The sequence below is a fragment of the Nerophis ophidion genome, linkage group LG13 (assembly GCF_033978795.1).
Source record: "Nerophis ophidion isolate RoL-2023_Sa linkage group LG13, RoL_Noph_v1.0, whole genome shotgun sequence".
NCBI lineage: Eukaryota > Metazoa > Chordata > Actinopteri > Syngnathiformes > Syngnathidae > Nerophis > Nerophis ophidion.
The window spans coordinates 37130615-37143140 of record NC_084623.1 but is presented as its reverse complement, the minus strand read 5'-3'; the positions used below and the strand labels follow the sequence as shown (position 1 = coordinate 37143140).

The following is a 12526-nucleotide window of genomic DNA, read 5'->3' as shown; positions in this document are numbered from 1 at the left end:
CTAAATGTTCAAAAGGAATCTTTTTTGATCTATACTTCTCAGTGACACTGTAACCTGCCTGACTCCAGGCCATCTGTCTTTTAAAACATTACACTGGAGTGATTAATGAGGGGTTCACCGTGCACCGATCATGATCGCATTATCTATGACATTATATACATTCTCATCACTTTGACCGGAGGCTCCAGGGAGCCAAGCATTTAAGCTTACGCTAACAAAACCCTGCTTTTAGCCGAGGATTGAGTTTAAACGGGCCTGGAATCCAAGCACCAGCCAAGGGTTGGGTTTCAGTTGGGTAAAAAAGCAGCAGGAGTGGCACTTTCAGTGGGACTCGTGGGAGCTGAGATGGAGATGAAGAGGTATGGCATTGCAGACATCTCTTGGTAAAATGATTAACCCAAGGTTGTGTCATCCCATTGGCCTAATGTGTTGCATCTCTGTTAAACAATTAGGCGGCAGCCGTTTGTAGCTCTCGATCAATCTTACCCAGTCTGAGAAAGACAATTTGAAGGGCCCCGTGGGATTGAGCCAGGACACTCCAGCTACGAAAGAAAATCCCACAAAAGGTCACAGACCTTCGTAATCCACACATCCATCTTTTCTATGGATATGACAGATATGGAGAGTTAATTGTGTTCTGCCTCTCTTGGTGCATTTGTATTTCTCCCTCAGCTAATGTGAGGATGAAGATGAGTGGACCTTTGATTGGTTCCTCCTGAGGTTTCCCTAACACGAGACAGCCAGGTTACAAACAGCAAAGACAGAAAAGGGGTTATCAATCAAGGCTATGTTTTTTGACTTAATGAAGAAAAATCCCAGGAATGCATAAAAAGAAAGCTGATCAATGGACACCTTTTAAATATTTCAAAATCATTTCTGTCCTGAACAGAGAAGCAGCATTTTGGGCAGACTGCGCTTGGACGACCTGGCACCTCCTTTAATAATAATTAATCATCAATAAGTTTGGATTTTATATAGTGCTCCTGCGATTAATTGACGTAAACAACCATGAAAATTAGTCAAATATTTTTTTTGTATTCCATCCTCCATCTTGCCATTGACCAGAGGTGGGTAGAACAGCCAACAATTGTGCACAAGTAAGAATACTGTTACTTCAAAGAAATATGACTCAGGAAAGAGTAAAAAGTAATCATACAAATTTCCTAATTGAGTAAGGTTAAGTATTGAGTGTAAAATGTACTACAAAAGTACACAGTAGCTGATGAGGAACTTGTGAATTATTTCGGAGTATTTAGTATTTAATGGTAGTTGCACGACAACAGTAATTGATGTGTGTGTGTCAGACAGCCTGACACTACTACAGTCAATTATGACGTCATAACAGGGCTAATGTTAGCATACATCTATGCGAAGCTAAACATAAAAAACATTGGCAACCTACCCCATCATGTATATTTAAACATTTCTACAAACTAGGAATATAACAATATGAAACATGTATATTACGATTATTGTCACCAAAATTGAAACGGTTATTATAATATATATTGGAAAGGAATGTGAATAAGAATGAAAATCTTTTGACCTAGTCATTACAATATAAATTAAATACACACTTTTCGATAATCAATTAATCTTTTGTGCTTCTTATGCTTCACTGATAAGTATTTTACTAGTTTTAATGGCTCATCTTTCATTGTTTAAAATATTGGTTTATTAAATATTTCTGATGGACGTTGTGTCCTACTATGTTTAGCAGTCCTTGAATGCAATGGTAACAGCTGTGTCTCTTTTCCTATTAATATAAATAAATACATACAAAGATGATATAAATATATATAGCAATTGGGAAGAAACTCAAAGTAACTACAGTATTTTTGGGACTGCAACTACTTTTTTCCTGAACTTTGAACCCTGCATCTTATAAAACTGTGGCTAATTTATAGATTGTTCTTCGATATCTGCCATAAGGTTGCGTATTTAACAAATTGTTGTCATAAAACACAGACACTGAACAGGTGTGTTATTGTTTGTGCTATGGTGCACTCTTTTGGACAAGTTCGCTTACTGCAGGTGCAGCGGGTTGAACGTCTACGGTATTTCCTTCTGTTTAGTGCCTTGAACCGGAAGTACACATGTTCTTCACCCTATAGTTGTCCATAGCGTTTCTACGCATACGGATTATTCCTTCATCACTCCAAGCAACATTTGTATGTTTTACAATAAAGCTAGAACAATTCATTCTTTCTAAGCCATCACATTTTTGATCATAGGTTTTAATGCATATTTGTACGTGCTATCGGAATATTATCAAGCTAGAGTCATTAGCATGAGCTAACATGTTAACACGTTTACAAGTGTCCGTGTTAGTATTAATAACTTACAAATGTCATCGTTTTTGTATTGTTTACCTTTCAAAAATTCTTCAGTAAATTCACCAAAACGTCACCGTGGAGTTATTAAGTATGTTTAGCTGAATGGAGATCTAAATTCCGCAGCGAGTGGGTCCATGATTATGGCTTCTATTTTATTGGATCAGCCGTTTTACTGCTGTGTTACAGGCACCGTTTGGAAACAATTAAGGTATGTAAATAAACATTTACTAAACCTTTCTGTGTAAATAACTACTTTCACAACATGTATATCTGCGGCCTATAGATTAGTGCAGCTAGCATATGGAAACATATTTTTTTTCTCCTAAACTGTAGTCGGTGCGGCTTATATGTGTGTTCTATAGTCCCGAAAATACGGTAAGTAAAAGTTGTTTTTCACAAAAATACCCAAGTAAAAGTTATTTTGCATTCAAACTAGTTGGACATGTACAATTTATCAAAAAATTACTTAAGTAAATGTAACACAGAAAATGCCGCTACCCACCTCTGCCGTTAAAAGCCTATTTATGTTTAGTCTCACAGTGGGCAGAGGGGCTCGCTAGATGGAGCAGCTAACTAAAGTATGTCCATGCACAGTGGAGAGCCGCTCCTACAAATTACTAATCTTCGTCTCCACGGTGGCAAATAATCCTAATTTCTTAGACGTGTATAAATCACTGAAAGATTGGAGAAAGACCAAGCATGAAAGAGCAGGAGGACATTAGAAACCTAAGCTAAGGAAGCAGTTATGAAATAATTTAAAGTTAAGTTAAAGTACCAATGATTGTCACACACACTAGGTGTGGTGAAATCTGTCCTCTGCATTCGACCCATCCCCTTGTTCAACCCCTCAGAGGTGAGGGGAGCAGTGAGCAGCAGCGGTGACCGCGCCCGGGAATAAGTTTGATGATTCAACCCCCAATTCCAACCCCTGATGCTGAGTGCCAAGCAGAGATGTAATGGGTCCCATTTTTATAGTCTTTGGTATGACTCGAACAAGATTTAAACTCACAACCTGCCAATCTCAGGACGGACACTCTAACCACTAGGCCACTGAGTAAGTCAAAGCAAGCATGGAGCATGGTTGGATTGAACATTTTTCATCAGTGAATTACACTTGTATTGGTACCTGATACCAATGCTGGGTGGGATAAGCCCCTTCCCTACCTCAATGCTGTCTTTAATCCGCCTAGTGCTTACGAGAAACACTCACACTGGATTTGGGTTGTGTGTTGTTTGAGAGTATTTACACAAAACGCTGTTTGATGAGTCAGGGCGCTTGTCTTCGAAAAGCATCATCCATTGCTTACGCTACGAGGAGCAGATGCCATCAGCACAAGCTGTTGTGCGAATATGTGACCGATCGCAGTTCAACATTCAACAAAGCAAGACTGAGGCGCACATGTGGTTGCCAGATTGAAGCCCGGCTGTCAAACTGGAGACCTCCCGTTTTTTTTTTTCTGCCACCAAAAAAAAAATGTTAAAGACGGAGCTATATTTCGCAGTGTCAAGAAAATGGCTTCTGCTTACAAGATCCGTTACCAGCCCTTGTAACGGCTGCTTCCATCTCTCCAAACACATTTGCACATGTTCGTTTTGAAACATACACACGCCTCCTCCCCCGACATACATGTATGCTTTCTCGTGCTCAAATTCACATTTACTCACCTACGTTTGCCAAGAATTTAGTACAGAGACATTAACACCTCCATGTTTTCCTCTGTTGTCACAATATACACATAAAAAGTTCTTGATCCCATAAAGGGAAAAAAAATACAGCCAGGGGTCAGTTCAAAGCTGGGCCAAGCACCCTCCAGCCCCCCCAACTCCCTCTCCACTTGGAGTTTGGGTGATAGGGTTACACCCTGACTGATTTATGCCAGTGGAATTGTTCATGTCGAGGCAAGGACTCCTTCATGCACACACGCCTGGTTACAGATTCATGCACACGCAATCAACAGCGCTAATGTGTTAATTTTCTCTTGGCGTGCCTCTTCACTGCACTTCCATCGATCCACCTCACAGTCCAAAAATCTGTGCGCGTTCCTCCATTCCAACCTGCCAACCGCGCCTCTTCCTGCGCAACTGAAACTCTAACTTTTATGGGAAGGCGGAGGTGGCTGGGCCGTCTTCTCCGCTGCGGTTATAAATCCTAATAAATCTATCATAATAAATCCATAATCCACCATGTCTGGATGAAGGGAGGCTGCATGGGGAGGGGGGACAGCCGCAGATGACGCGCCGCATTACCAGAGGCTGAAACCAGAGATTCCAAAGCCTCGACTGAGCATTAGCGGAAAGAAATCCAATCAGTCTAGAGATATTCTCTTTAACAAACACGCCCTGGCAAACACCAGAGACATGCACACATAGGGGACATTGTTTAAGCGGCAGACTGTTTCTTCATTCATATAATACCAGGCTATATCTCACTTTTTAGCATCCACACAGATACATTATATCTGCATGTTCCATATAGCAAATCCAAAGGGAAGGTTGTGACGAGCCAAAAGCAGCATTCGTCTCATTAAACCTGGAAGTAGCAGATTAGTCATTTTGTGTGCGGGATCGCACTTGTTGGGATTGTTTGTGTCAGTGCACACTCGTGTTGCAACGATATTGGGACCGGTACCGGTACTTTTTTAAATAAATTGGGCCACAAAAATGCACTATTGGCTTTATTTTGACAAAAAAATCTTAGAGTACTTTAAAAATATGTTTTTTATTGCAGTTAAGTCCTAAAATAAAATAATGAACATACAGGACAACTTGTCTTTTCGTAGTAAGTAAACAAACAAATGACCCTAATTAGTCTGCTGACGTATGCAGTAACATATTGTGTCATTTATCATTCTAATTATTTTGTCAACATTATTAAAGTTTTTTTTTAAATTTTACACCTCCCGGAATATCCCTAAATAAAGCTTTAAAATTCTTGATTTTCGCTATTTGCGATGCGACTGTCCATTTCCCTGTGACGTCATACCGTGCTGCCAATACAAACAACATGGCGGTTACCACAGCAAGATATAGCGACATTAGCTCGGATTCAGACTCGGATTTCAGCGGTTTAAGCACTTCAACAGATTACGCATGTATTGAAACAGATGGTCAAAGTATGGAGGCAGATAGCGAAAACAAAATTGAAGAAGAAACTGAAGCTATTGAGCGAATAGCTATTGACGCTATTCCGCCATAGCATGGGTGTACCTAATGAAGTGGCCCATAGCATGGCTGCCATATTAGCATCGCCGGTAAAATGTGCGGACCAAACGATCAGGACTTTTGCATCTTGTGACACTGGAGCAACTTGAATAGGTCGATTGGTAAGTGTTTGTTTCGCATTAAATGTGGGTATTTAGTTTCAAATGTACATACAGCTAGCGTAAATAGCATGTTAGCATCGATTAGCGTAGAATGTTAGCATCGATTAGCTGGCAGTCATGCTGGGACCAAATATGTCTGATTAGCACAAAAGTCAACAACATCAACAAAACTCACCTTTGTGATTTAGTTGACTTAATTGTTGCAAATGCATCTGCAGATTATCCATACATCTCTGTGCCATGTCTGTTATCGCCGGTAAAATGTGGAGACACTCTGGCACATTCAATGGGGGTTTGGCGGCAGACACTTTCGCCTCTTCGGGCCAATGGTGCAACTTGAATCCCTCCCTGTTAGTGTTGTTACACCCTCCGACAACACACCGACGAGGCATGATGTCTCCAAAGTTCCAAAAAATAGTCGAAAAAACGGAAAATAACAGAGCTGAGTCCCGGTGTTTGTAATGTGTTGAAAATGAAAATGGCGGGTGTGTTACCTTGGTGACGTCACGTTCTGACGTCATTGCTACGAGACCGATAAACAGAAAGGCGTTTAATTCGCCAAAATTCACCCTTTTAGAGTTCGGAAATCGGTTAAAAAAATACATGGTCTTTTTTCTGCAACATCAAGGTATATATTGACGCTTGCATAGGTTTGGTGATAATGTTCCCCTTTAAGGACAAGTGGTAGAAAATGTATTATTAATCTAGTTGTTCATTTAATATTAATATCTGTTTACTTTATCTTTTAACATGTTCTGCCTACACTTTTGTTAAAATGTAATAATCACTTATTCTTCTCTTGTTTGATACTTTACAGTAGTTTTAGATGATACCACAATATTGGGTATCAATCCGATACTAAGTCATTATGGGATCGTACAATGGTCATTTTCAAAGTCCTCATGTGTCCAGGGACATATTCCCTGAGTTTACAAACATAATGTTGTGATAATGTTGTGATGCCAAAAAATATCGACGTAATCATAGCAGTATCGACTAGATACAGTACGTGCCTGTTTTTGATATCACTTCAGAGGATGTTAGGTGTAGAGCCACCCATGGCATTTGTTTACTACTCATCCTGTAGTTAAAGTTAAAGTTAAGTTAAAGTTAAAGGGATGATACTTGTAAGAAACTTAATTTATTTGTCGCCATGGAGACCAGGATTAGTGATTTAGAAGTTGCTACAACACTGCCGACGGGGGATGGACGATAGACCGCTAGCTAGCTAGCCATGTCTTAAAGCATTTCTTCCTGAGGGCGTTTCAGAGTTATAACTTTACCTTTATTTTTCGATTTTAAGCCAAAATACATTCCTTCTCCCTTTTCTGTCTACACACTGTCTGCTTGTAAGTACTCTGTGATTGTGGGGGGATGCGGGACCGGTACGTTTCAGAGGCGATATAGTACCGAAAATGATTAATTAGTATCGCGGCACAATACGAATACCAGTAAACCGTACAACCCTAGTGCACACCATGTCCTACTATAGCGAACCGTCCAACTTGACTCCAGGGTGCACTCCATTACAGCTCCTATACACATGGCTATCTGGCAGCGCTCTCAGCTCTCCCACGGGCAGCACAGCCATTCATCTCTATCTTCCAGACCCCATCAGATAAATCAAGCCACTGTGTCCTCGAATTGCCGGTCCAAACCCCATTCATGACATGCGCTTTTGCCAGGGATGGAAATTAGTGATAAAAAAGCGACACAGAAAGGGCACTTAGCTTGCCACCCAAGAGCAGAGCAGTAAAGAAGACCAAAGTAATGATCGGCTTTAAGTGGCGGAGAGCAGGGAGGGATGACGAGAAAAGACCAGGGTTGTAAAATCCATTTGCACAACAACCAGTTACAAAATGCCGAAATGACAAATCAACGGGAGGCTTTAAACACACCCACGGGTTTACAGGTCTCTTCTCCCACTCTGAAAGGCAGAATGCATTGATGGGCATATTGTGCTTTAATAATTATACTAACAGAATGTAGTAGCCTCTTTGGATCGATACAGCTCATTTTATTCATAGCTAGACCTCTAAATAAAACGCCTCACCACAGGCATACATACGTGTGTGAAATATAGCAGGAAATAATTTCACATGGAAAGGAATCTATCATTCCCCACATCATCTAACTGTCACACAAATTGTCCACATCATTCTTGTTTTAGAATGCAGATTCACTCCCAGACAGCGGTACAGCGACGTGCTCTATTTTAAACATGAGCTCACATACAGCTACGGTTAAGAGGCTGTTGTTGATGGGATGTAGAAATCCAGTTCCACCGGAATATATGCCATGTATTTAAACACATGTTAAAAACGTATAGTGCATATTTTTCCAACATGTCAGAAATTTTTGTCATGGGGTGAACATGATGGCGATTCGGTAAATTGGGTCAATCAGCGTTACCAATGTCTATTTGAGCTGACATATTGAAGAATGAATCAATACAACACCGACTGCGTATGGATATCGATTATACAGTACACAGCAATGAACATAAGAGCCAGTTCAAAAATGGATTCTCTAAAAAATGGCAATGGATGCAGGAGCGTTCTTTGGATGGGTTTCTTTTAATAGTACCGCTGGAAGTAAACACCTTCCCTCTGGCCTCTGGCTCTTTATTGGCATCCCCCCCCCCACAAACTAAATCAAACCTTGTCTGATCAGCTTACCAGCCTGGTTGGTGGTGACGGTCACAGACACCGCCTGTTCTGGCCCGGGGCTCTGTGGCGAGACGCCATTCACCGCCCACACCTCAAAGGTGTAATTAGTATGGGCCTGCAGCTCATTGATGGACACGCTGGTTCCCTTCAGACTCAGCTGCTGGGGGCTAAAATGGATGGCGTTGCCGCACGGTTGACACCGCCGGCCGTCAGGCCCGCAACGTTTACACACTACGTTGTAGGTCAGATCCTGCCGTCCTCCAGAGTTCCTTGGCGGGCTCCACTCTAAGTTGACGGAGGTCTCGTTCACATTAGAGATGAGGTGAAGTGGCGCTGTTGGAGGTCCTACAGAGGAAAATTAAGAAATTGGTGGTTAGAATAAATGCTAAGCAGGTAACAAGTTACTGTACATTAACATGTAGTTGTGGCTGCTGTTGAAGTTAATTATTTCCAAGTAACTAAGCATGTTCAAATCTTTGTTGGGGCATCTTTGTGAGGAGTTTTCATGTTTTCGCTGTGTGTGTGGGGGTTTTCTCTGGCCAATATACTCCTGCTTCCTCCCACATTCCAAAAATATGTCGGGTTAGGTGGAGACTCTAAATTGTCAATAGGCGTGAATGCAAGTGTGAATGGTTGTTGGTCTATATGTAGGCTGGGATTGGATGGCGACCAACCCAGGGTGTACCCCGCCTCTTGCCAAACATCAGCTGGCTCCAGCTTACCCATGACCCTAATGAGGATAAGCAGTATAAAAAATGGATGGATGGATAACTAATCCTCTTAATAAATCCACTATTCAAATCAAAATAAGGAGGAACCCGCTATATTCTGTTCTAGTGTTGTAAACGTCATCATTATTCTTGAGCAGGGATAAAACTACTCTCTAGTTACACAGCATTAAAACATACACAAAGTGAATTATTTGAAGTAACTTTCAATTTAATAATTAATAATATTAAACAATAAGTATGTACCTGGATTTCACCCCATCAACAAACAAATGTTTTTTTTTTAGATTGTTAGCCACTGGAAGAAATGTGTGCATGTACGGAATCTTTATTGTGATTGTAGTCAAGACAACCAAATTAAAGCAGCAGCTCTGTTAGATAAGAGTGTGAAGTATCACAAGGATGAAAAAAATTAAAGAAAACTATATCAAAACACTACCTTATTGCAAAAATCCCTTATTATCACCCATTTTCATAATGTCTATGGCTATTTTCCGTTCCAGTTCTGTTGACAACCACTTATGTTAACATCAATTTATGTCTACTTAAGTCAGCCAAACCGTTTCCACTGAAAGTACCAAAATAAAAGGAAAAGCAACACAATCTGATAGGATCCAATACACAAATTACCCAATGACAAAGATAATACTGCCCTAGTTTAAAAGATAATTATTTTATAATTTTTACAATTTTACTTTGACGTTTCTGATATCCAACCATTGTGTAAGCATCTGAACTGTAAAATGTAATCGCATTTAAAAAAAATATATTTTAATTGTGCCTATGTCACTACAGTACTTTGTTGAATGTATGTTAGAAGTTAAATTCAAACATGTATTGTTCCCTTTTTAATGCCCTGTCTATCAAAGCAGGGGAAGATCCCATTTCAACTGTGTTCATTGAAAAAAATCTAATCAACCGATAGGTTTATTCATATGTCGACTCAGCTGGAGACGGCAAAGTGCCAAAGCTTGCATACAACAGAAGGTCTTTATGGCTGCCACTCAAGAACTACAGGTTTGCATTGGACCTTGCTATTGAGCACATCCACCGACCTCTCCTTTTATCTACTGGTTTTATATGCAAGAGGCAATGCAGACATGTGACGCAGACTCCCCTCATCATCAATTTCAATGTACATGTAAGCGCCCCTGTAATAAATGTTTTTTGTGTTGCTTTCAAACATAAGACTTGGTAATTGACTTAACCCCCCCGCACCCCATCCCACTTTCTGTCTCTCTCTGACTAATGAGCGCTGGCGAGCACACTGGAGGGGATCGATGCACGCTGAAATATGAAATCTAGTCAGTTGGCAGACTAATCATTTTGCAAAGGAAATTAATTATCGGCGTTATTTTTAGAAGAGTATAATGACAATGAAAGATGTCACTAAGAGGCTGAGAGCAGCGAAGGGGACAGACGATAAATGTCCACAGAAGGCTTATGTGACTGTTTGTGCACAAATATTGCTATACAACACTAGTTTGACCCATGATGCAGATGGAAAGTTTTGTTGACTGAATGTCTATGGAATTGTAGAAATTTCTTGAGGGGCAAGACTGAAAGTTAGGGACGTAATGACGACTGGTATTAATGATAAACTCTGGTAAAATTAGACTTACCATTCCAAATTGTAATTATCACAAAACCGTGATTGAATACCGCACTTTATGAACGGTAATACTGCTCATTTTCTAGAGAAGCAGCTGTTGTGCTGATGGCTAGCTACAGTAAATGTCACAGTAAGGCACAAAAACGTATTTCCCCATTACATACGTCATACCCCAAACTACACTTGTATAAATCCATTGCTGTCTTAGCATCAAAGCTGTTCAATTATGCACTATGAACCTACAGATTGTATTCTCTTTAGGGCCTTTCACAAATCACCAGTTTAGATGGCGTGTCTCAACGATGGCAGAAAGCCTTTCTGAAAACTTTTGGACCACACGGATTGGCACGGTAGAATCATGCAGTGCCCCCTTGTAAGGCCATGATACTCTGGCACCTCCTTTCAGTTCCCATGTTCAAATTGTGACGGTCCAGGAGGAAAATATGTTTGGAGGATTATGTTGGTGTTGTTACTGTATTATAACGCATCTTTCAGTGCAAACGGCGCAGTGCTATTCTTTACACGGCGAAAAGCATTTTGAACACGGTCCATTTGAAACCACCAAGAAAAAATACAATGTTAAATTTTTATGGCCGGCTACCCACGGTTCTCAGGGTTCATGGCGAATGAGTGATGGATAACCCAGGGCTTGTGTTAACTCAGTGTTTAGCAGAGCACGGAAAACCGCAATGTGTAAACACACTTTAGGACAGATTGGTAGATGTGAAGATCCATACACGGACAGAAGGTGAAATCACGTGATGTCATATAAACCAGAAATTAAGTTGCATCCACAGTTTTGCCTTCCTCATTAACACTTTAAAACCTTTGGAAATTAAAACAGAAGAAGAAAAACTTCTTTCAACAATAATAAAACAATACTTAAGTACTTTTTGAGCACATTCAGTAATACTGTGTAGATAAATGTACACGTCATTATCAAAATAAATCAAACTTTATTTGTGTTGCACTTTTCATACATATAACATGTAGCACAACATGTTTTTTGTTTAAGTATCTCTTTCCCAATTACATAACCCTAGGCTCAAACAGGCCCATCAGAGCCAAGAGTGCTAAGGGCTCCCGCTGAGGAAACGCTGGAAATAACCCTAAACAAAATTATTATTATGATTCAATTAGGGCTGGGCAATATGGGCTTTTTTTAATATCTCGATATTTTCAGGCCATATCGCGATACATGATATGTATCTCGATATTTTGCGTTAGCCTTGAATTGACACTTGATATATATAATCACAGCAGTATGATGATTCTATGTGTCTACATTAAAACATTCTTCTTCATACTGCATTAATATATGCTACTTTTAAACTTTCATGCAAAGAAGGTAATCACAATTAAGTCAATTGACCAAAACTGTATTTATTAAACAGTTATTAGCGGGTGACTTTTCAAATAATAATACATATTAGCAGTAATGCTACTTCTGGTAGCAACGCTTGTGCCCCACACTTGACAAATTAAAGGCCTACTGAAACCCACTACTACCGACCACGCAGTCTGATAGTTTACTATATATCCATGATGAAATATTAACATTGCAACACATGCCAATACGGCCGGTTTAGTTTACTAAATTACAATTTTAAATTTCCCGCGGAGTTTCTTGTTGAAAACGTCGCGGAATGATGACGCGTGCGCGTGACGTCTCGGGTTGGAGGGGACATATTAGCGCAGCACCACTTACGGCTTTCATCGGGAAATTACACAGTATTCTGGACGTCTGTGTTGCTGAATCTTTTGCAACTTGTTCAATTAATAATGGAGGAGTAAAAGTATAAAGATGGAAGTGGGAAGCTTTAGCCTTTAGCCACACAAACACACAGTGTTTCCTTGT

General features: G+C 40.2%; 1 protein-coding gene across 4 annotated transcripts in view; it reads right to left on the bottom strand.

Annotated features, from left to right (window-relative positions):
* epha4l (eph receptor A4, like) overlaps positions 1–12526 on the bottom strand; it is a 166101-nt gene that overhangs the window by 95476 nt on the left and 58099 nt on the right. For all 4 annotated transcript variants that reach the window (XM_061918868.1, XM_061918869.1, XM_061918867.1 and 1 more), the window contains exon 5: positions 8338–8673. In XM_061918868.1, coding sequence (XP_061774852.1) covers positions 8338–8673 — 336 coding nt within the window. The remainder of the gene's footprint in view (positions 1–8337; positions 8674–12526) is intronic.